The following is a 24,369-nucleotide window of genomic DNA, read 5'->3' on the forward strand; positions in this document are numbered from 1 at the left end:
TGCAACGCATGGCATTACGTCACTCCCCTCTGCACTGGCCCGTCGCCAGACCGCCTGAGACGGACAGCTGAGGACCCAAAAGACGGGGGGGATCCCGGCCCAGCATTCCCGTTTATTGACCCAAATCTCGTCGTGTTCGCTTGGCGCAATGGCGAAGACGTACGATTACCTCTTTAAGTTGTTGCTCATCGGCGACAGCGGTGTGGGCAAGACGTGTCTACTCTTTCGATTCAGCGAAGACTCCTTTAATACCACCTTCATATCCACCATAGGTGAGTAAACCGCAGAAGCATGTTAGTAAAAATAATGCACGGGCACCTTGTAATATGTCAAGTGTGTCTGAATTTAGTGTACATTCAGCTACGTATTTGTATTAACAAGGGCAGAGATTGACTGCATGGGAAGAAGACAATAGGATCTATCAATTTATCTATCTATCTATCTATCTATCTATCTCTCTCTCTTCTCTCTCTCTCTCTCGCTTTCTCTTTCTCTTTCTCGCTCTCTCTCTTTCTCTCTCTCTCTCTCTCTCTCTCGCTCTATCTCTCTCGCTTTCTCTTTCTCTTTCTCTCTCTCTCCCCCCTCCCACCTCCACTCTCTCTCTCTCTCTACTGTGATGTGAATTGGAAATGATCCAATATCACTTACTTGGTCAAAATATGACTTATTTAAACGCATGAAATGTTTGCTCATCTGTTGTAGTGACAGGTAGACCGATGAAGTGCTCTTTTACTAGATGTTTGAGGAACCAGTTAACCTGTTGTCATTCATACAACAGAATAATAGCTTTGTGTTAACAAAATAGGGTCAGATTTAACATTGGTCAAGTGAATGTGCAAGTGAAGTGAGGCAAAATATCATTTCTGTTTCCGTTGTTTTCTTTGCAGTCAGCTTGTAAGTCTCTGTTCATTTTACTGCAGGCATAGACTTTAAGATCAGAACAATAGAACTGGATGGAAAGAGAGTCAAACTTCAGATCTGGTAAGTGTTATTTCATTTTCATTTTTAAGAAAAGCACGCAGATCTTTGACTATTTGTATTTGTTGGATGCACTCAGGGACACTGCAGGCCAGGAGCGCTTTCGCACCATCACAACAGCTTACTACAGAGGAGCCATGGTAAGTCCTCACTCACTGTACTGGAATGTTGAGGAGCTGGACGAAGGAACAATGATTCGTCTTTGTCCTCCTCGCAGGGAATCATGCTGGTCTACGACATCTCGAACGAAAAGTCGTTCGAAAACATTAAAAACTGGATCAGGAATATTGAAGAGGTGAGCTGTGCATGGATTTGACGTGACTGTCTCACATTTTTACGAGGATTTGGCATGAGATTGGATTTCCTTGATGTCTCGCGAACATTCAAACAAAGTATGTAATGTTTATCTCCCAGCACGCCTCATCGGACGTTGAGAAGATGGTCCTGGGTAACAAATGTGACATGAGTGACAGGCGGCAGGTGTCCAAAGACAGGGGTGAAAAAGTAAGTGAGACCCCGACGCCAACAGCAACTCTTTAAAATGTCTCATTGGAGGAACTCAGATGCATTCAATATGCATGGTAATCAATCACTGACATGTTGTTTTCCCTCTCTTCAGCTGGCTATTGATTATGGTGTCAAGTTCCTGGAAACCAGTGCAAAGACAAGTCTTAATGTAGAAGAGGTACGTCAATGTTTGCAATCTTGACATTTCAAATGGGATTAGTGTTTCCCCTGCTGTATTGCGTTTTTCAGGCATATATTTTTCCGTTTTATTTAGACAAATCCCAAGTTAGAATTGTCATTTTAATATTCATATTATATATAGTCATACAGTATGCCTGGGAGTATAATTGTATCCTCTATTTGTCTGTTGCTCCTCCGTGTGTGTTAAGTTTGCAGTTGGTATAGATAACACAGGGGAAAAATTTGAAAAAAAAAATGCAGATTTAAACTAAAATTGTTGGCATGCTTGTTCAAAAATTTCTCAGCAAGTCAATTTTTTTTTCTCCACGGCGTATCGTCCAAATAAGCGAAATTCCACTGATTAGCTATCATAAGACTGTATTAAAAACCGCTGATTACAATAAGACTTATCCACAGCTATATGGCAACTTGTTTGTGCAGTCACAATTGAGACAGTGTGGTGAGAGGTGTGTGCGGCTCCCAATAAGTCAGTTCCAAGAATATCTGCAAACAGAAATCGAGCATAGTAGGGATTAAGAGGATTAGTGCTGGCTTTTCTCTAAACCTACTAACCATGGGCACACCGTTGTCAGTTTTTTTTTCGTTTTTAATTTTTTTTTTTATTAGTTTTCAAAGCTCGTAACTACTAACTTAACAAATGCACATTATTTCAGAAAACGGGGAGTGTATAACCTAAAGACTTGGCGTGATAGAGAAAAAAATGAGATCAGTTTTTGATTCTGCACCCAGAAAATTGTTAAAAACAGTTGTCAGACCTAAAGAAATAAAAAGGTGGAATTACCGACACAGCTATGCTAATTTCCCTTAGCCCTTCTTTGGTGGGTCACAGAAATTGTTTGCAATATGCTAACGGTTATTTTGGTCTTTAAATACAAAATGTTTAATTCTATTAATAATATTAAACTGTAGTTAACTCTAACGGAGAGTGTTTTAAGTAAACACGTGTTGCCTCTTATTTGGACACCTGCGTGGGCAAGTGTGACATCAGGCGCTAAGGAACTGTTCCATTTTTTTGGTGTCATCAACCCTTTTGAAGTTGAGCGGTACTTCGTAGGTACTGATTAATGCAGCAGGCTATCGTCATACGCACCTCTGAAATTCCATGTTTGACAATTTCCATTAAAAAAAATCTGTGCTGTAGCGGTGCTGTGGTTGGTGAGCTACAAATACAAAACTACTACAAATAATGATTCTCGTTCTTCTATGCATTAGCGACAGAGCGAACAATGAAATGCTTGTTCTGTCCACTAGATGGCAACAAATACTATTAACCTGTGTATCCACTTTTTATTTGATGGTGAGCTGAGAGATTTTATCTTGAATGTAAAATGTGCCTTGGCACAATAAAAGTTGGAAAATCTTCCCGAATATGTAACATTTTTTAATCTTTTTTCAACAGGCGTTTTATACCATGGGAAGAGACATCCTTCACAATCTGAGCTCAAAGACAGTAAGTGCTTATGGACTGCATGTTACGTTTGACTTTTATTCAGCACAAATGTTATTTATCCCTTTTTTAAATAGCCAGACAATATTGCTGGAGGAGCCGGAAAAGCCGTCAAGATCACAGAGAAGAAATCCAAGAGGATCAAATTCCTCAAGTGTTCGCTCATCTAGAGCGTGCCGTGCACACGCCAGTGTGACTTTGCACTTTTTCAGGGGTCCCCTTGCCTCTTTTGCAGGGCGACCTCGGCCCCAGCGTAAGCCGACAGGTTCCTACACGAGGGCTCGTCCGACCGAAGACCCTTGACGTAGAACCGGGGCCTGAACCTGTGAGGGTCGGCCACGGTTTGTTTGTAGCCGCCGCCTGCGAGGCGTCCGTTTTGTGTTTTGCCATTACCTCAGTTATTCAACTCTAGCAAACCATAGTGTTCTTGTACATGGACAATAACAAAGGCCTCATTCTTTTCACTTTGTAGCACTTCTTTTATACCTTGTGCCATATTGACTACGACAATGCTGTGCGACATGCATATCGAGTCCGAGCAATGATTGTATTTGTGTGTGCGTGTGTGCGAGTAAATTCCTGTTTATGGACAAGTTTCATTTAATTGCATAACGGTAAAGACACTTGGGGAAAAAAAAAGTTGACATTTTTTTCATGCCGTCTTCATTATGCTTAAAAATTATTTCAAATGAACATTATTGGCTTTTGTAGAAATACACTGTTATCGCTTTATACGATACCAAAAAGAGTTCTTACTCTCACAAATTTATGCAGATATATAAAAAGAAAATTAAACACCATGTATTTTGCTGTCTGCTATTGTGTGATCGCAAACTGGTTGCCTCATCCTGGCACTTCAGCTCACAGGTTCTTCTGGATTTGTGTTTGTTTTCATGGAAAATGCATATCAACGAAAGTGAGAAACTTTGACACGTGAAGACATTTTAGCAGTGAAAGTATGAAAAATATAAAACTGCTGCCACCAATTCGATCTGTGAAGTTAATTTTTGAAGGTAGATGAAGTGGAGCATGTCTTTACCGTTATTAATCAAATGACATACTCAGACGTGAGGGCATTAGACTAGACATGTACAACCTCCACGTGTTGTATTTTTAAAATGTATTAACCACAAGAGAAGAGTTCCTCCGATGAGATGCAGTGAATCCATGTTGTAATGCCATTTTCAGTTTTTGCATGAATGCTTTCGGAACATGAAGCACATTGTACACTACCTAAAGAGAAAGACGACGGTTCCGTCTGCATATGAAAGTGATTGTTGAGTACATGTTGAAAGTTCATGTCACGGTGCAATATGTGTTGACATTCTGTAGGTGTTCTTCATATTAAATGAGGAAAGCTGTCACATCAGTGTGTGAATTGTTCAGGTGTTTTCAGAAAGACAGACCACTTTTTACACTCACACCTTAGGATGATTTGGAGTCTTAAATTAACATTTTAATCGTTCGCTTACTGTTACGTCCAACTGTTTTTTTTCCCAAATGTTACAACTTCATTCTGCATTCAACTAGCATCTTTTTGACGTTTTTGGTCATAATATTGAGACAAAGTATTTTAACTAGTCTTGAATTGATGATTTTTTTTCTTTCAAAATATTAAAGGGACTGTGTAGATTTTAATGCCATCTGGTGGTGAACTAGTTCAATGCCACAACCTAAGTTTGAAGCGCATGCAAGCAAATTGTCATCATGAATGACTTATAGTATTTCCTCGAGTGACAAATGCCGCGCATTTGTGACACATGCTTTTGGTATTGATCCAGCAAATTTGTGATCAGGAGACTGTCTCGTTTGGGTTTCCAGTGAAGAGGGTGATGAGACTCAATCCTATACAGTGAGGGACCAGTGCGCCACCCATGTTATTTAATTAGTAATTACTAGAACTACGATTATATAAAAAATGAACAAATGATATGCAAATTATTGAAATTAAGTTTTTTTTTCTTAAATGAATTTTGAAAAATTAAAACATTCTACTCACTGTCCTGTTAATGTTCAACATCGTGACTTTTTCCCTGTTTTATTCCTTTAACATTTTGACCTTTATCCTCTTAATATTAAATTTTTAATTTTTTGTAAAATTACATCTTTTTTCTTGTAATATTATAAAAAGCAATATTGCAATGTTTTCCCATCATATTTCAAACTCTTGATTAATTGCACTCCCCTTAGAGTCCTTATCATCTAAACAGGACATCACAGTCAAATTGGACATTTGTCCTCGTCGTCTTTGAAGGAAACCCAACTTGAAGGTTATTTTCCACCGTAGATTTTTGGATGTCATTTCTGTTCATGCGTGTCATCCTCCATCTTGAGTCCTGCTCCTCCACACGCGTTCACAAGGTTTCTCTCGCTGCTGGATGTTCTCTTGCTCACCACTGTGCCTCTTGCTTTGCGATCCTTGGCGTTCCAACTCCAAGACCTGTGCGAGGGCAGGAACTTATCCTCGGCGACGGTCAGATACTGAGCGCCGTCCGACATGTTTCTCTTCACCCTCGTCTTAATCACCTCGTCTGTGAACTCCGGCGGAGTTCCACCGCTTCCAGTTGGAACAGGATGGATCCCGTCGTTTTCTTTCAACTCAGTCGCCACGACGGTGATGCTCTGAAACTGCTGGATGGTTCTTCTGACTGTTGACACTTTCGGCATGTGACCGACTGAGCTCGGGTGTAAAGTATACTCCAGGTCGACGGGCCATTGTTTGGGAGTTTTGGCGGCCTGCTCCACAAAAGACGTGTAGTCTTGAGCGTGAAGCTCGTCGTCGAGCGCCTCGGCCGGGCTGTAAATAATGCTGCTCATCGCCCTCCGCTTTGTAATGGGGGACGTTTGGCTCTGGCTCTCGGCGGGGACGTAGCGCAACGATTTGGTCCTTTTTGGGGAGGAGAAAGTCATGGGAGGCAGTTGCGCTTTTTTGTCAGGTTCCTCGGGAGGGCTGATGATGATTGTGCTCATGCTCCTTCTCTTGGTCAGAGGGGAGGTGGCCGGCTCTTCGGCTGGATAGTGTCTCAGCGATTTGGTCCGTTTGGGCGGAGAGGACGGTTTGAGTCTGTTCTTGTCCGCGATTCGATCCAGCAGCTGCGAGCCTCCGAGTATCTCTTTGCTGGTGAATGTGTCGCTGCTGGATCCCGCAGACGCCTGCTTGGGTTCACACGGTGATATGAGGATGTCCACGCAAGAGCTGGGCCTGGTTCTACTCAGGCTTCCAACTTCTAAGGTCTGAGCGCCCTCCTTGAGGTTCAGAGCGCACGTGCTGGAAGCTTGACTCTTCTGTCTTTCAAGGCCACTTTTTGACGGTTCCTCTGCGTCCTTCTGCTTGGTGGCAAACTCCTCCATGTCCATGTGGAAGCGGTAGAGGCTGTAACCGTCAGCGCTGTTGATGCTGCCCTGGCGAACCAAAGATGAAGGATCGCACACTGACGAATTGCGGGAATGAGTCCTGGTCAGCTCAAGTCTGTCTACCCCCGCCAGCTTTTCCAAGGCGAGCGCCATTCGACCGTGGATCTCCTCCAGTTGGGCCAGGCGGAGATCCACCGTTTGCAGGGAGGCCTTCATGGTGTTTTCTCTCTCGTTGACCTCCTCCAAACGCATGGACATGTTCTCAACTCTTTGAAGAAGAGCAAAGGGATCATGAGCGACTGGTGTAAATATTTATTCAAATTCAAACATAACGCAACACAGGAAAATGTAATTTTCAAATCATAAAAGCTGTAATTCATTTATTATTTATTATTTATTTTCATAGTGTCTAGAGGAGTTTACTGCTCAAGAAATGCAATCCACATTTATAGATCATTATTTCACGAAACAAAAAAAATTGAAGACACAAAGCCACAGTGCATTATTGTTGTAATCTGATTTAGGACTGACTTATGTTTACGCCACACTTGTTTGGTAGAATTTTGTCAAGTTGTCAGATTGAACACTTAAAAAATTGCAAGTCAGTGTTTAGTAATTGAAGTTGATTAAAAAAAAAAAAAACACCCTGTCCTATTAATTCAGTTTAACCTAAAAAAAAAAACTAAAGCATTTATGTGTACAAAATCTGATATTGTTTCATTTAATAATTGTGAAAGAAAATAATTAAATAAATAAATAGATTCATGTATTGTTTGTGTTTGCTAAAAAAAAATTAATCACATATTAAATTGATATTGCAATTATTCAGGGGAAAATCTTCGCGAAACGTGGGCTCACCTTTCTGAAGTAACCTTGATGCGTTCGTCGCTCGAGGACTGCTGCTCATCTTCCTTTTCGCGAAAATATTCCTCCACACATTGTTCTTCAAACTCGTACAAGTTCTTCAGCTCCTCCGGATTCAGTCTTAGCTCTTGGGCAAAACGTATCACAACAGGATGGCGGTCGATACAGTCGCATAAAAGTAGATAGACATCAATTCATACATTCGTTTAAGCTTGTTTTATTAAAGCGGATCGTTCCAATACCTTGGAACCGTTACTGTGTCAAAGGTTTGGTAAGTATGCAGGTTCATTTTCGCCTCTTTTAGTGTTAACATGGTTTTAAGACCTTCGAAAAAGAGCCAGTCGGCCACTCCAGGAAGCGCAAGCCACTTTATGTTGTTTTTTTTTACCATTTTTTATTTTTTTTTTTGGATTATACCTTACCGCTGACAAAAATTCCTAAAAGTATTCTATGTAACTCGCAACTGACAACACACGCATGCATGTACTAACTGAGGCCGCGGTCCTTCTCGTCGAGTTCTCCATCTTGCTTCTTCCTGGCGCAGCGTCGAAAGAGACGACTGAAGAGGATGTAGAGGTGGCTGAAGATAATGAGCGGCGGGGGCAGGATGGGCCGGTCGTGGAACGTCATGATCAGCTGATAGCGCTGAAACTTCCACACCTGGTTGGAGATGGACTTGACCTCGAAGAAGGTGTTGCTGCGGAATGCGCGCACATGAGTACGATAATACGGCGGTGTGCCTCTGCTATATCGCTGCACACCTAACGAAGCCCAGCTAGCTACTTCCCTGTCGCGGGAATATACAAATACCAATATACATATATACGTTATATTTACTTGAAGACAGCGATGAGCAGGTTGACCAAGAGAATATTGGCCACGAGAAGGTAGCAGGCCATAATAGCAGGTGTGAGCCAGGCGCCAGGGATGCACGGGGGCAACTTCTTCCCGTCTTCGTCATACAAATGTTCACCACATGGAGCTGTGGGGAGAAAAGAGCTGCACAGTTATGACCAGCCTCGCCATCCAATTAGGATTGATTTGAATTTGTCGGGAGCACTACTCACGGTTGATTTCCATTGCATAGACTTAAGAGTAAAGCACACAGAGAAGAAGAGAGAGGAAGCATTAAATAAAATCAATCGATAGTAATTTGCATATGATCCTTCTGTCACGATCAAGCTGGTATCTTATAGTGGACTGGTCTCAATCTTTGCACTAAATTATCGTTATAAGAAAAGAAACATTAAAATGTGATTTCATTAATGACTGTCTTAACTGTGACAGAAAGGCATGAACAAGAAAAACTGGAGGCAGATGATCATGTTTGTGAAATGACACTTATTTTATGAATTCCCATTTATTTAAAAAAAAAAACGTAGGTGCATCTCAACAAATCAGAGTACCAAGGAAAACTTCATTTATTTCAGTAGTTGTTTAAATGTTAATGAAGACTTAAATTCCACAACCGCTAAGAATTGGAATACGACTGCTCACCTGTTTTCTGAAGCTGAGCCACGATTGGTCATTAACTGAGCCCTGAGCAACTGTGTTGTCATTTTCAGTCGACAAAAGTGACAAAATGGCCGCCCCCCTGACAAAGCTAAAAACGGGTGTATTGTGCTGCTTAACTCATATTCCACAAACTCAATATTGCTCAGAATGCCATATTTCGACTCCTGGGCCTGCGTAGAACATATTCATATTCTTGGAAATACATTTTTCCCTACAAAGGACGGAATTATCTTCACTAGGTCACAGGTGTAGCTAATTTTGTGGACAGTGAGTGTACATTTCCCAATAAAGGCAAACAAAGCAATCACATCATACACATGAATTTGTGATCATCTGCCCAGAATCAGGAAACAGAATCTTACTATGAATTCTAGTCTTACGGTCTATCGAGTCGGCAAAAACCTCTCCATAGATCATCCAGTAGGGCATATAGAAAATGTTGCGAGCCAGGCGCCATGTCGGCTCTTCGTCGGGGTGCAGGATGGCTTGGCGGGCCACCCCGAAGCTCATCAGCACCACTAGCATGATGACCACAAAGTACATCATATCGATCATCTGAAACCAACACAAACGCATGTCACATAAAGAAGCGGCTGTGACTGCATGTTCTTGTGACGTACCATCTTTCCGATCATCATCACGTAGGGCCCCAGGTATTTGTTGACTCCGAAGATGTCCAGGACGCGGATGTACCAGAAGATGATATCAATGCAGTAGATGACTCTCCCGTAGCCCATGTAGGGCTCGTGCTGTAGCCTCAACATGAGTCCCAGGAGGAAGGTGGAGATGGCCACCAGGTCGGTGATGTTCCAGTATTCCTCCAGCCACACGCTGATCTTCTGTTTCAGCTTGCCAGGCTCTGACATCAAGATCTTCAGAGGGAATGACATCAATGAGTCACTGAGAACAAGTGGGGGATAACTCTGTTTTTGTCATTTGTAAAATAAGTGTAGAAACGAAGAGAGACAATGCACATCTTTCAGCAGAAATAGACTAGATTTCCACCAGTCTCAGTCAAGGTGTAGTTTCACTTCTGACCCATAGGGGGCATGCATTCCTTATTTATCGGTACAACACTGTGCCAACTTCCATTTCTCGGTTTCGCTTGAGCAAAAACCTTCCAGAAAGTGAGGTTTAGAAATTGAAATGAGACACAGAAAGTAAATTGGGCTTTACTTTGGATGCCAGTGCATCTGCATGTTACTGTATGACTGAATGTTATTTATCATCTTCCATGAAATACTGCATGTTTTTTTGGGGGGGGCGGAGGGGGGGGGCAACCTTTATTCTGTAATATAAAAATGATGACACCTCAGTTATGGATAAAATTGCAAGAACACATGATCTAATATGAATAGCCAATAGAATCCAAGTCCCAAATCATTATATTTTCAAAATGCCAAATACTGTAATTTCTGTAAAAAAAATATCTAAATAAATAATGTATAAATCCGCCAGTGTACGCCATCCGTAAAACTTTGTGCCAAAAATGGAGTCCACTTGAAATGTAGTTATCGGTGGCTCAAATATTTTAATTGAGAGATAGTTAAAGATGGCATTGCGGAAATTTGGACTCAATCGAATTCACCTGTCTGACTTTTTCACTGCCGAGGGTAAGGATGTAAGCAATGACGATCCACTCTTGAAGGGACGGCCATCGTTCCATCTTCACCAGGATGATGTAGTTGTATAACATCAGGTAGCCCAGATAGCATATCTGGAAGATGAATAACAAGATAGAATTTATTTTCATTTATTTATTAATACCTCATCAGCAAATCCTCTTCCCTGCAATATAAAAATCAAGTGTGGCTCTTAAGCACAAAAGTCATTTATACTTTTCCCTGCACCAAAAAGTCAAGCACCAAAGGTACACAAGTGTTTTCTGTAACCCCAAAATAAGATTTACAAATGTTTGAAAACTTACAGTGTTGAACCAAAATTTAGTGAAGGGTGCGTCATAAAACTCAAATAATCTTTTTCCGATGGGGATTTTGCGAACGCTAGCACTGCCTTCCTCTTCATCCCCTTTCCGGGAAGTGGCGTCATTGGGGTCCTAGAAGGCACAAAACCAGAACTTTTATTTCATGTGTGTTACATTCTCAAAGAAAGAGCCTTCTTCCGACAGTTAATGTACAATCCAAGCGACTTCTAAACGTAAAATGATGCCCTTAAGAACGGAACCAATTGATTAAAATAAATAAATTAAATGAAAATGGCAATCCGTGCAATGGTTTATTAAAAAAAAAAAAAAAAATAATAATTAGCGGTTGCATAAAACTCTAATTGCGTATACACGGTCGCTTAAGGATTACCGATAATTATTATTTTAAAATATAACCAAAAGTTAAAAATGAAATATAAGACACAAAGTGTATATATAATATTATGTTTCATTCATAGGTTTATGTACAATATCAAAACAGCAGACAGAATGGGAACAAAATGGTTGGGACCTTGCTGGATTTTGTGTCATCATCTTTCTCTTTTCCTTCCTCTTTGCCTCCAGAAGCAGCGTAGGACGCATCATCCCCGAGACGGAAATCCAGCAGAAGAATCAGCGGAGGTAAGATGATTCCCAAAATGACCTATTCATAAAGAAAATAAAAGTTGTTTATCACAACTGCATGTTTTCTGAGGTAAGATATTGCACGTGAGCACCTTGAGGCCGGGGTTCTTGCCGATCCTCAGGCATCCCATCCACATGTCGGTGAGCAACATCTGGCTGCACGTGTGGGCGATGAAGTCGCGTTGCTTGGCGGCCACGGCCAGCTTCAGACAGGTGGAATTGCTCCAGTTCACCAGCTCGTAGGTCAACAGCTTCATGGCCACCTGCTCGTCGTGCTTGTACGACTGGTCCAGCAGCTCGTAGGCCAGCTGGCCAAACTCTCTACACGGAAGAACGGCGTGATCAACATCTGGAGAAATCCATTCAGTCAATTTTCATAGCTCAGAAACAAGGATGTTTTGTTTATGTTTAATGACGTAGCTTTGAAATAAATCCAAGGCTGCAGAATACCCAAAGCTTTGTGTTTGTACCCCACACGATGTGATTCGCTCATTTATTGTTTACTTTCAGACTACAGCCTCTCAATTAAAGCATTTCTCAGAGTCATAACGTTAAGAAATTCACTCAACTGGGGAGTTATTTTAAGATTGAGTTGGAACACAGCCATGCGACAAGAAAAAAATCAAAATAAATAAATAAAAAAAAACATCTAGGAAATTCACGAATAGCAAACCACGGACTTGATGTTCACAGTATTTCCCCATGAATCCCAACTATGAGATTAAAAACAAATCAGGACACTAACTTGGAGTTGTTCTCCAAGTCTTGAGAGATGTCGTCCACGAGCTCGCTCTCGGAGCACTCATGAGCCATGGCCTTGAACAGTTTGCAAGCCACGAGTGCCTTGGCCATGGCCTCTTCTCCACGCTGCCAAAGGAAGAGCGACATCTTCTGACGCTTCATCAGCACCGCCCACAGCATCAACTCATGAAAGGGATACTTGAAGCGAGACACCTCCGGGTCATCCACATCAATGTCCACCTCTTCCTCCTTTTTCTTTTTTGCCTTTTTCTTGCCTTTCGGTCGAGGTTCGTCATCCTACCAAACAGCAAAATGAAGATATTTTTCCATATTGTTTTTTTTTTTTATTTTTTTTTTTTTACATCATCTGTGTTGTTTGCCTCACCTCCATCCCGAGAAGCTTGAGCGCTTTAGGCTGAGAATGCAGGACAACAAATGATCATTAGTATGAAACTGACGAATTCTTCTCAATGTTCAATGAGCCATTTTTAATTCATTACACCGATGCGTACCCTTTTAAGTCCATACAGAGTATTGTAAAGGTTGCGGAAAGCCTTCCTAGTGTAATTACTCCTGTAAGCTCCACCCATGAGGTACTCCAGCACCAAGCCAATGTCAATCAAGGTGATCTGGTAATCTGGCGGAAGGTTTCCCTGCAGAGAAATCAGCAAGAGAAGATGAATTGACACAAAGTTTACACACGCATACACACAAAAAAAACTTTAAAAGCAACAATCTTAAAGAATAAAATTTTTAAAAAATCCAGCAGAGGCGTTATATTACCTTTTTGACGTCCCGAACTACAGCATGCAGAGTATTAGCAGGGCCAAGTTTCTGATATGAGGGGGAAAAAGTCAAAATTAGTCACTCTCCTCACACTGTTAGCAGTGCACCAATAAAGAAATGACTTTCAAACTTTTCCTGCAAGTTCACATGGCCCCACCGTATTGTATAACTCCTCCAGTCTTGGAATGGTGAGGAAGTGGTGAATATTGACACCGTTCTCCAGAAGCAGCTTGACAAAGTCCACTCGGTCCAACACCAAAGCATCCATCATGGCCTGTTCTAGAGAATTGACCTAACAAAAAAAAAAATCAATGCATTTTTTTTTTTTTTTTACAATTCCAACAATATGAGGGGCTGTTTTTTTCAAAAGTCCAGTTTTACCCAACGGATGAGCTCCAACTTCCGTGGATCTGTTTCCTCTGGAGGTTCAGGTTTAGCTTTTCCTTTGCCCTTTCCCTTCTTGCCCCTGTTTTTGTTGCGAGGGGCACTGGCGGGACTCTTCTGCTTCTCCTGGGTTGGGGCCAGCGCGGTGGTCGTGTTGGCGATGGCACCAGCAGGCTAACCAGACAAGAAAAACAAAATATGTGGGTACCAATGCGGGGGTAACGCGTTACAAAAGTAATAAGCTACATTTTGGCAGTAACCAAGTAATATACGGTTACTCTCAATTACTGAGTCTGGTAACGAGTTACAAATTTCGGGACGAATTTAATCAAAGACTGTAAAAGGAAGTGCAGTTTTCCTCCTCAGTTACTGGGTAAGCTTTAAAGAAATTTTGATGAATTTTGTGCCATCGATCGAAGAATATAAAACATTCTGATTGTGATTGGCTGTTCGCAATCAAAATGCAAATCGTCTGCCTTTTGAAGCCGAAGACTTGCGGAGGCCGATGACGTCATGCCACGGCATCTTCAATCGGACAAACTACAATACGCGCTATTAAATGAGAAATCTGATGCGCTCGTTTTATAATTTCTACACTTTTGTTTAGTCACCTCGAACCTTTGTCTCCTTGTAGTAAAGATAATTACAACTAACGTAACTTTAGATATATAAAAAAGAAAAAACACAGTAAGCTTTGACTTATCACTAATACAGTATTTTTGCTTTTATTTCACTCACTCTCTTAATCTATTTCTGTTTTGCCATTAATCTTTAGGTGTGTAATTAATTTGATTATGGTGATAATTTCACTTATGGTTTACATTTTGAGATTATTTCATTACTGGACAAAATATCAGTTCCAATAGTTGTATTTTTTCCCCAAAATTATTGATACAAATATTGAACAAAGGTAGTAATCTCCCACCATAGAGTCGAACCATTTAATATTATAGCCCACATTATATAGTTAAATATCTTCATTATGAGTTAACTTTACCAGCAACAGTATGGTAGAAAATGTTGCATTTTCCTTTCAAAAATCATTATTAAATTTAATCCCCGATAAAAAAAAAAAGGAACTCAAAAGTTATTTAAACTTGAGTTACAATATTATTGTGACAAAACGTATTACTTTCACATGCAGGTAACATGTAATAGGTAATATCTTGTATTTTAGAAGTAACTTGCTCAACACTGGTGGGTACACGCTAGTAAGGAATAGTTGGTGTAAGACAGCACTGCATTACACTGAGAACTATTTGGTGTTAGAGGCAACATGTGTTGAAGATAATACATTTTTTTTCAGCAAAAATATATAAACATATAAACATGTCCCACATTTGCTGTCAGTGCTTTAAAATTGTACTGCATTAATGCAAAATAATGACGACACGTATTGTGAGCCGTACACCACTTACAGGTAAATTATGCCCATAAACAAAGATGTGATTGCGAGCAATGTCCACTCGGTTCCACGCCAGAGCCAAACTGAGTTGGTCAGCAGCTGAAGCGTTCGTGCCTGACGAGACACAAACAAGAAAAGGACAAGGCAATGTGTGGTACGCCAGCGCGAGAATCTATGCGTTGCTATTTTGGTCATGATAGTACCTTTTAACAAAGCTGTAAGAATGGCCATTTCTATATCTTGTTGACCCTCGGAACCCATTCGAAAAACTGTGATCTATTTGTGAGGAAGAAGCAAAGACAGTTTGAAAACAAATGGTGGCCGCTGAGAGGGATGCGTGATGTTATGACTTGATGAATGCAATTGTGATTGCAAAGTGGTGGAATTGGCAATTCCAATATAGTTTTGACAGTTTCAACTTTCAGAAGAAAGCATTTGAAATAATTCAAAAGCGTTTGACTTGGTCACCACTACAGCACTACAGAACTGACTGGACAAGAACAACAAACAAGAAATCAAATTGGCTTGGAGATTTTGGCACAGTACAGTCTAAATGTTTTCCTGACTTTTGCAAGCCTAAAGGAAATGCACGTAAACAAGACGTGACGATGTGTGACGGGACATCACATGAAATTACACGTCGGCTGTCGGTCATGAGTGAATTTGGGGCTAATGGGATCACGATGGTGTGACATCACTGCCCCTGAGACCTGTTTGTAAATGGGAAATGTTTCAATTTGACCAATGATTTTTTTTCATGCAAATTTGGGGAATGTTGCTGAGTGTTCCATCACTGATTTTTTTTTTTTTTTGCCAGCTGCTCACTAGCAATGCATTTAGGATGAAGAGATTACACGACGCCATCAGACAAGAGATTCACCTGTAGGTCATGACACTTTGAAACAAAGCGGCAAATAAAGCTCAATTTCTAGCTTGTCACATTGTCTGGCTCACATGACAAAAATCTTGTGAGCGCTTCCTGTGGTGATGATGAACGATGGTTTTAAAAAAAAAAAAAGCCAGTTTAAGTTGCTCATCTGGGTGTGCGAGGGCATTAGGTGGTCTAATACATCTGGTTTAGAGTACGGAGGCTCTCTGGTGACACTATGATAGCACTTTGGGCTGAGCAAAACCCGACAGAGGATTATGGAGATGGATCTTCCATCTGTGTCGTCTAGTGCATGTTTATGGTGACTGGATGAGGCACGAGCCGGAGCAAGCAAAGTAGTTTGCTCGGATCTTTCCCATCCGATTGTATGGAGTGTCCAGATTAAACTAATCACTTCATCATCACTTGATTCCAAATGATTCATTGATTGAACAAGCGGACACTTTGGAGGAACACTTTTGGGATTAAAGTGCTCTCTCTTAGCACTTTGTGCACAACTTGACACCGAGGGTCGCCACTTTGCAACCTTTGGCTTGATGCATGAGGATGATGCGGATTATTCCACATGCCTCGCATGAGCAGCGGCGAGGAGGAGAAATGACAAGTAGGTGGTGGGGATTATGTTGATTCAATATGTTAATTGAAAAAACACACAAGCGCGGATGAATGAGCATGGAGACCAAATGCTTGACAGACATGTTTATTGAGGCACACATCACTTTGAAATGGTGTACAAATGAGATCCAACAAAGTGTTTATTCCCTCACTCACCAGCTCCCGCTTCTTCATGCACTCCATCACCATGAGCAGGATCTGCTGCGACTGGCTCTTGCTGTAGTTGAACGTTTTTTGGATGGTTACCAGGAGTTGGTCCCGCACGTCGTCGTTGACGAGCCTGGAGGAGGATATTCAACTTGGAGGTGTTTGCGTGATCTCGAGGCCCACAAGACAGATTTGTGCCACGTGAAAGCAAGCCGCAAGTTTCCTGTGGTGTTTTTTTTAAAAGTTGTTGTTTTTGCACATCCCTCATTTCCTAAAGAGAAGACAAACTATTGATGCTGCAATTTGCAAAAAATAAATGATAGGAGTTATGGTGTATTTCAAACGCCATTAGAGCTGTCCATGTAATCGATTAACAAATTAATCACGAATGATTTGTGATAAGCAATTAATTGTTGTTCTCCAATTTCTCGGAATTTAAGATACAGAAATTAAATAATTATTCTCCGGTTGTTGTCTTCCATAAAAGAGTGTTGAATAAAAAAAAAAAAAAGAATAAATAAAAATAATAGAATTTGTTTTTCACTTTGGAGTACAATCATCAAAATGTTTGTCTATTTTCTGGCATGGTCTGCATATTTGTGCATTTTCTACAGTGTCAATTTAAAATGAAGTCCTTTTTTAAAGAAAAAAAATTGTTTTTAATCTGTTTAATTGAAAAAATAAGCAAAATAAAACGAACACTTTAATTTTTTCAATTATTTAATTTCGTAACTTCGTTTATTTAGGGTCCCCAAACTACAGTCCGGGGGCCATGTTGGCCTTCCAACCACGTTGTTGTGGCCCGCAGCATAAATATAAAAAAAAATCTTGAAACTATTTACAACTAATATAGCAACCAAATTAATTTCCATAACGCGCCAATGAATAAATTCAGTTACAGCAGCAAATGGCAAGAATCGCAATTGTTTGCTCCACTTTCTGCTCAGCGTCGAGGTCATCAAACAGATTACTGTTGAATTTGGTTCTGAAAGTGGAGATGGAATTCTGCTGTTGCTCAGTACATGGGCGGATCTATTCTAGTAGGATACAGGGCCCCTGGACACCCCAAAATCACGAAAATAAATCCTTTACTCTTCTCTTTGCTGATTTTTTAATTCAAATTCAATTCAATTCAAGTCAAATAATATATGGCTGGTGTCAGGCCAAAACGTCCTGTCGCAATTATGTAAATTTAATATTGTTCACAAATCTATATTATTTGTCAGTCCACACACGTAGGTGTTAGTTTTACAAATTTAATAGTTGAACGAATATGGCGTTGTTGGGGAAGTGATGATTTGAGAGGTACAAGGATTCCACCGGACGCTAGCAATTTATCAAAACAATATATAATTACGGAGCATACCTTTGAACCTACACTTGTTTTAACACATTAAATTTAATTTAATTGGCCCCTGCAGGTAACCATAACTACATTGTGACACCCCTTGACGTACGTACTCACCCTCCATCTTCGGAAAACTTGTGTGCGAAAGAAATAATGTCAGAGGCGCGGCCACTGCCGTCACACACCACCACCGGAATCGGAGGCTCGTCTCGCAGACTTTCCAGTGCGATGGAGATAACGTTGGGACCGCCTTCCACTATCAGACACACAAGTGGGACACCCTGGCCCAGACCTGTAACACACCCCAAAAATAGTCAATGCATTTTTTTTCCCTTAAACTTTGATAGTGAGTGAGATGTTTCTATGAGAACACACAAAATGCCAGAGGAGAGAGCGAGCGAAGTCTGTGGTGACAGCTGAGCATCCCTTTGCTGTCCCTGCCTTATCCGAGCTCCAGGCATAGGATGACAAAGGGAAGCCCATGGGTCACAGAAGAATCTCTCCATCCATGAATCCATGAAAGACGATGCCCCCCTTGGTAGTCTCGCCCCGATGCGTCACTTACGAGTATTGATCTTCTGCAGCGAGATGTGCTTCTCCAGCAGGCGGCGCAGCTTGACCTCAGAGCCGTACTTGCCGCAGGTGCCGTTGTCGGTCAGGATGAAGTGCGAGTGGCTGTTGTTGAGCACAGCCAGCTTGCTCAGTGGGTTAGCCATGGTCTGGTAGGGTCTCGTCACCTGAAAGGAAAGTATCTCATCATTGAAGGCTCACCTTTGCTTCTAGGATTTCAGCTTTGGATGCTCACATCTTTCCCAATGAGGTCCTCTTTGTTTTCCAGGATGCCCCACGGGGCGATTCCGATTGCACACACTTTCCCTCGTGACTTAGAGGAATGGTCCTTTAAAGCATCTCCCACATGACGGATCACACCTTAGAAAAACATGTTGTAGCTTCAAACAAAGTCGTGAAATCGAGCGCGGATGGTGGTCGAGACCGTGTTGCTCAAACGTTGAGTCAAGGAATAAATTAACATTTGGAAAATGTCACGACGCACTCCTAAACAAAAATATAAAAACTAAAGATCTTGTCTTCATTTAATTCTAAATGTATTTAGCGTGAAATGGTTTACTTCGACATGAATGGCAACAGGTGGATACACAGGTTAAATGTACCTCGTGCCTGTCACTCTATCAGCATCATCGACAAATTATAGTAAGTGCAGAGTACCGAGTGCATCTCATTGGAGGTACTAGAAATGGATGGTTGGAAAACCCAAACCCTTCTCGATGAGCACTGCCCTCCAAAAAAGCTCTTAATTGTAGTGTTTAAATCTGTCACAATGGCTCAGTCGCCCCCTACCAGCCAGGAAATTGCAGAAGCATTATATAATAACAGTTGAGTGCAGGGCTAATCTTCTAATGTCACTAATAGTTATTTGTTAAGTGAACATTATCCCCCGGCTGTCACAATCGACGTCCTCACCTGTGTTGACTCCGCCCGTGAAGATCCAAGCGCCCGTGGTGACCGCCGCTTTAATCAGGCCTTTGCCGAAAACCTGCTTGAGTTTGGGCTGGAGGTCAAAGTTCTGGAGGCCTCCGTGCACCGAGATGAGTAACGTGGGCAGCTCCAACTGCCAGTCCTTCACCATCAGATGCAGCAGGTTGTCCGGTTTGGTGTCATAGGAGACTCGGATGTACTAGCGTGGAGAGGACGGGAAATGTCATGAGATTTGCCACTCTCGTAAAAGCCACTTAAGCGCCGGTTCCTCTCACCATGGCCTTGTTGATGAACCCCCCACCCTGGAACTCGATGACCCCGAAAGAGTCCGTCGGGAAGGTCCTGGTGTGCTTGATCACGCTCCATTTGTCCTTGGGAGTGTCGATCTGTACGAGCTGGTGGGCTTCCTCCAAAGAGTTGGCGCCAGGCGGGATGGCCACGTGCTGCGTTGTCAGCTGACCGCACGAACATCTAAACAGAACACGAGACATGCCTCGAAACTAGTCAGGTGGCAAATGGCATACTAAGGGCTTCGTTTTAAGGTATACTCTCGACTAGTTCCGCATAGACCATGGGTGGGCAAACTTTTTGATTGGTGGGCCACAATGGGTTCTAAAATTTGACAGAGGGGCCGGACCAGGAGCAGATGGATGGAGTGTTTTGGTAACCTCACCTCATCAGAGAAAATAAATATTTAATTTTAAATGAAAGTGAAGAAAAGCGTTACAACAATATATATGGCTTTGAAAAACCACAACATCATTTCATTTTTTTCAAGTTCAGCGGGCCGGATTAAAATGTTTAAGGGGCCACATGTGGCCCCCGGGCCTTAGTTTGCCCACGCCTGGTGTAAGATTAGGATATTCTATTTCAGAAATGTTGCAGTTTTTACCGCATACATTCTGTACTAGGCTACTATAGGCAGGGCAAGGCTAGCCAGCTTTAATTATGACTCAATGTGCTTGACACAACCAAAAAGCACAACATCAAAAATTAGAATTGAAACACATTTACAAACAATATGTTTAAAGGCTTTTTGAAAGCAAATCCAGTCTTAAGTTTAAGGTACGTAGTTGTTGAGTGACACACTAAAGTTAGAGCGAAGCCAGTCGTATTCAGCACCAGTTTTGTGAATAATTCAAAAAAATTACGCATAATATGAAATGCAATATATTTAAATAGTCATACAAAAATTTTGTTTTATTTACCAAATTCTATGAAATTTTCACTAGGATAGTAGCCTATATTTCCAAGTGTTATTCTTCTTTAAAAGTGACCATTCATATTTATTAGACCACTATTACCTGGTAGTGTCCTTGGTGGGAAAGATGTGAATGCATTCTCTTTTCAGAAAGGTCCTCTCAATCCAAACTCGCTGCGCCTGAGAAGAAAAAAAGCCAGAAAAAAGACAAAGCGTTTGCGTCACTCTTTGTCACAGCAGAAGCAGCCACCGAGATTCATCACACAAAAGCAGGCGGCCACACACTGGGTCCAAAAACTGTTTCTCCTCTGATGCGTTTCCAGCTCGGAGCAGAAAATAACCTGAGTTGAGCGCAACATTTTTCTCTGCCATTGTCGAGCGTGAATGACTAATTAAAAGTAGAGCAATGGGTGCTGCGCTTTCCAGGAAAGTGTTGGCAAGCAGTAGAGAAAACTGCGGAAAAACAGGAACTTTGCTGCTTCTTTAGCTTCAACAATTGCCCCGCACTAATTTGTTGTTGTTGTTTTTTTCCCAATTCAACTTTTAAGATCATGTGAGTGTGACTAAAAGATGCAACGAATGGATTCAAATGGTTGCCTTGTGATTCGGAATCACAAGAGTGCTGCTACTGTTTTCTGTTTTGATCCCAGCAAAAGGCCCCCAGGCAATGATTGTTGATTGCTATAATAATATATTTATTTAGCTGTTGTTTGAGTTTATAAATATAATTAGTGATCATATTTAGTAGTTAGTCAGTTGTCATCTCTTGTCTACAGTAAAAAATATTTAGGTCGATTTTTAAACACCGACTTTTTTATTCCTGTTGAATATTGGAATATTCGTGATGACATTTTTAGATTAACACAGTCCATTTTATGGGTGAGTTAAATGTTTTCAATTATTCTGCATAACAGTTTTTTTCCCCATCAAAATCAATGCAGTGAACATTTTGTAGCTGAAAAACAATTACTTCAATAAAACATTTTAAATCAAATGCAAAAAAAATAATTGGGAGTAAATTGAAACAGCATGTATTTTTTTTTGTTTCTCGTTGTAGATGATTCAATAATTAAACCTGTTGCTCACCCATAAATAAATTCACTCCCCAGCCACGAGGTCACATCTCCATTCTAAACGTTTTGGCATACAATTGAAGTTCGCTGGCATTACAATAGTTGCACTTACATAAAAACTTTTGATCCGAGCGTTGCCGAGTGGCCTCTGAGAAGCGGCAAAGTGAGCTGGAGCTGGAGTGTTGCTGCTGCTGCTGCTGCCGCTTCGGCTGCTGCAGCCTCACTGAATCCCACAGGACATGACACTTGTTCACTTTATGAGGGCCAGCTAATATGATGAGCATGTGAGCGAGCTCTTTGTTCGGCCCAGTCTCATGACTCCAGTTCAAGGTAATCCTTTTGGGAGTCCCATGACCCCCTTCCCCATGCCCACAGGGTATTTTCACCCGCCGCTTGAACAAGGCACAATAAATGTACTTTGATAAGCGGCCCCTAATCTCCCAATTGGTTCAAAACTTTTTCTTAGTTTTGCCCTCGTAGCAGCGAGGAAGACGACGCTTGTTTGCGCTTCACGACGACAGATTTTTCACTTGAAAACAAACACCTACACCCCCCACCCGCCAACCATTATTTTCAGCTACTTTGATTTCAACCCAAATTTGCATAATTGAGAGAATTGGATGCGGGCATTCTTTTGGAGGGCGCCTCGTTAAGACATGACTGCTCTCCAGCTGGGGGCAAGGTCAGTCAATACTAATTGCAGTTAATCTCTATTTCAACCGTGAAAGGAGAATGCGAAAACAGTCGTCACAATATCGTAATGTCAGTCATATTTTGGAGCTTAATGTTCATATGTGATGACGAATGATGGCGTGAACCGTGTGTGAAAAAGAAGCTTGCTTGTCACCTAATGGCTTGCAATTGAGACTTATCTCAAGGTATCAAGGGGCTTTGTGGCGCTCGCTTAAATAAGCAGATGAAGGCATTAGCCAAGCTGGAAGTTAACGAGCACAAAGTCGTAGATATTTGAACACGTTCCTCACATGAAACGGTTGGAGCAGCACTCCTTTTATGGTTGAGCACAGTGTGGATTATTTATTTATTTTTTAGGATAAATCGGGGGGGGGGGTGAGCTCAAAGAGAAAAATTGAAATGTCCCTAACTAGACACTTTTTGGTCGTGCTTTGGGGGGGACGCGGTTAATTATGGAAGAGGAAAACAAAAGCGCATTTTCAGAGGGCTTGGGCTGACATGACGCAGTTGTTTCAGCGTACTTAAACTCATTAGGCACAGCAATGAAAACCCCGAGCAGCTGCCTCGCTAGAGCTGCCTCCGAGCGCTTAACGAAAAACCTGCAAGATTTGGATATACTGGCGGATCACATTGTGTCACACGGGGAAAATTAACGAGAATTAAGACAAGCCTGGGCACAATAAACAACATTCATTCCAAACATGCGGCAGTTAGGAAACAGAACAATATAATGGATCATTGTGGGTGGATTAACATTTTGGGAAGTTATAGTTACACCACAAGTATTCATGGCAAAGTTTGGTGTGTTATTTGTTGAATGTGTATCTTCTAGCTCAAATAGGGAGCCTGTGAGACCAGATAACATTTTTTTTTTCTTTTGCGACGCTAGAATAAAGTGTAATTGCACATCCACTACTGTAGGTGGCAGTGAATGTGAACAATGTATGAAAAACAAATTTCTATTTCTTTGTTTGCTTCAATCTTTAAAAAAAAACTAGGTGCTCAACAATTTTCTAGACCAATGATAGTAATTATAGTCAGAGGGTAGATTGGGGTTGGGAGGGTTGGCGTAAAAGTTTTTTTTTTTTTTGCTTGGGAGGAGCGTAACAGAAAATAACTGAGAAGTACTGACGTAGACACAAGGAGTTGCAAAATACTGGGACAGTGTTTCCCTATATTTATCGATCCAAACCACATACTGCAAGATCCCGAGAAAAGCAGTAATTAAAAAATAATAAATAAATAAATCAAGCAGGTATAACACAGGGGCCGCGATTAGAACCCCCCAAAAAAATCATTGTTTAAACATTTACCGGTACCTAGGCAGTACTTAAGAGTTTGTTAATAAAAAAAAAAAAACTCAATATCCCTCACATACTGTAATTTCAAGTACAACATTTACTATTAGTTTGAGTTAAGAGATTTAGAAACAAAGTAAAGAAATAAAAATAATAACTTACTAAAACTATTACATTCTTTGACCAATTTCACCAACAATTGAAATGAAATTGGATCATTTTGGTACAGTGGGTTAGGGCACTGTAATCAGCTAGAAATACAGAACATTAAGGATTTGTGCAGAGAAAGACCATTTTTCGACATTTAATATGAAAATGACAAATCCCATTCCAGTAATTACCCTGTCCTAAGATACAACGTACAAAATTCCCCTATACTCGCCTTTGTGTGCCGCGGTCACATGGGGCAGGTCTCCTGACCCGCAGCTTAGCGAAAAAGGAGATCACAGCCAATTTGTTCCACTGCAGTGACAATTCCACGTAACATATCACAGAAAGCCACAATCACAAGTATCAAGTCAAAAAAAAAAGTGTTCAGGACTTTCCTTTGTGGAAAAGTGACAGATCCACTACACGTGTCCTCAAACTGTGGTAAAAGGAGAATTATAAAGCTAAACGTTGAAATTGGTCATAAAGGATTTGGGGCTCCTGTGTGAAATGTGATGTCACCAGGGTTGAAGATAAAAGCCACTAATTGCTTTGCTTTGCCGCTCAATGGCAGCGAGGTTGGAGTTTGATGCAGCGTGAAGGGAAGGAAACCTGTGTGGAATCCTTTACTGTTTAAGGAAGATTTTAGAGCCACGTTGGATCCCATGAGGGCCAAATAAATAGCTGCCTTTCACAGGCTCGTGTTTGAC

The 24,369-nt window shown here is 41.2% G+C and overlaps 2 protein-coding genes across 5 annotated transcripts in view; one reads left to right on the top strand and one right to left on the bottom strand.

Annotated features, from left to right (window-relative positions):
* LOC148335128 (ras-related protein Rab-8B) lies at positions 1-4,497 on the top strand. Its single transcript, XM_088297933.1, has 9 exons — positions 1-272; positions 921-981; positions 1,058-1,118; positions 1,196-1,273; positions 1,393-1,482; positions 1,598-1,663; positions 3,086-3,136; positions 3,211-3,332; positions 4,035-4,497. Exons 1-8 carry the CDS (start codon positions 149-151, stop codon positions 3,301-3,303), a joined length of 624 nt encoding a protein of 207 aa, XP_088154059.1. The 5' UTR covers positions 1-148; the 3' UTR covers positions 3,304-3,332; positions 4,035-4,497.
* Positions 2,576-24,369, bottom strand: part of trpm1b (transient receptor potential cation channel, subfamily M, member 1b) — a 27,590-nt gene continuing 5,796 nt past the window's right edge. The window contains exons 2-27 of one of the 4 annotated variants that reach the window (XM_088297928.1): positions 20,552-20,628; positions 19,523-19,718; positions 19,233-19,446; positions 18,556-18,680; positions 18,316-18,487; positions 17,868-18,042; positions 16,412-16,535; positions 14,955-15,027; positions 14,765-14,865; positions 13,344-13,520; positions 13,120-13,254; positions 12,960-13,010; positions 12,689-12,829; positions 12,562-12,591; positions 12,181-12,473; positions 11,528-11,756; positions 11,323-11,454; positions 10,794-10,922; positions 10,455-10,583; positions 9,487-9,738; positions 9,229-9,421; positions 8,419-8,439; positions 8,189-8,333; positions 7,843-8,048; positions 7,346-7,478; positions 2,576-6,755 (exon numbers count right to left, since the gene is read on the bottom strand). In XM_088297928.1, the coding sequence (XP_088154054.1) occupies positions 5,432-6,755; positions 7,346-7,478; positions 7,843-8,048; positions 8,189-8,333; positions 8,419-8,439; positions 9,229-9,421; positions 9,487-9,738; positions 10,455-10,583; positions 10,794-10,922; positions 11,323-11,454; positions 11,528-11,756; positions 12,181-12,473; positions 12,562-12,591; positions 12,689-12,829; positions 12,960-13,010; positions 13,120-13,254; positions 13,344-13,520; positions 14,765-14,865; positions 14,955-15,027; positions 16,412-16,535; positions 17,868-18,042; positions 18,316-18,487; positions 18,556-18,680; positions 19,233-19,446; positions 19,523-19,718; positions 20,552-20,628 (4,977 nt within the window). In that variant the 3' untranslated portion in view covers positions 2,576-5,431. The remainder of the gene's footprint in view (positions 6,756-7,345; positions 7,479-7,842; positions 8,049-8,188; positions 8,334-8,418; positions 8,440-9,228; positions 9,422-9,486; positions 9,739-10,454; positions 10,584-10,793; positions 10,923-11,322; positions 11,455-11,527; positions 11,757-12,180; positions 12,474-12,561; positions 12,592-12,688; positions 12,830-12,959; positions 13,011-13,119; positions 13,255-13,343; positions 13,521-14,764; positions 14,866-14,954; positions 15,028-16,411; positions 16,536-17,867; positions 18,043-18,315; positions 18,488-18,555; positions 18,681-19,232; positions 19,447-19,522; positions 19,719-20,551; positions 20,629-24,369) is intronic. The other 3 variants (XM_088297929.1, XM_088297927.1, XM_088297930.1) reach the window with 3 other exon arrangements.

This window comes from Idiotropiscis lumnitzeri, chromosome 6 (genome assembly GCF_059441095.1).
Source record: "Idiotropiscis lumnitzeri isolate Australia: NSW breed Sydney's pygmy pipehorse chromosome 6, RoL_Ilum_1.0, whole genome shotgun sequence".
Classification (NCBI taxonomy): domain Eukaryota; kingdom Metazoa; phylum Chordata; class Actinopteri; order Syngnathiformes; family Syngnathidae; genus Idiotropiscis; species Idiotropiscis lumnitzeri.

What these genes read in the sequence shown, in the direction of transcription:
- LOC148335128 (XM_088297933.1), top strand. Translation starts at nt 149, where the DNA reads ATGGCGAAGACGTACGATTACCTCTTTAAGTTGTTGCTCATCGGCGAC. An exon ending in CAAGTCTTAATGTAGAAGAG is followed by an intron (nt 1,664 to 3,085) that starts GTACGTCAATGT and finishes TTTTTTCAACAG; the next exon opens with GCGTTTTATACCATGGGAAG. An exon ending in ACAATCTGAGCTCAAAGACA is followed by an intron (nt 3,137 to 3,210) that starts GTAAGTGCTTAT and finishes TTTTTTAAATAG; the next exon opens with CCAGACAATATTGCTGGAGG.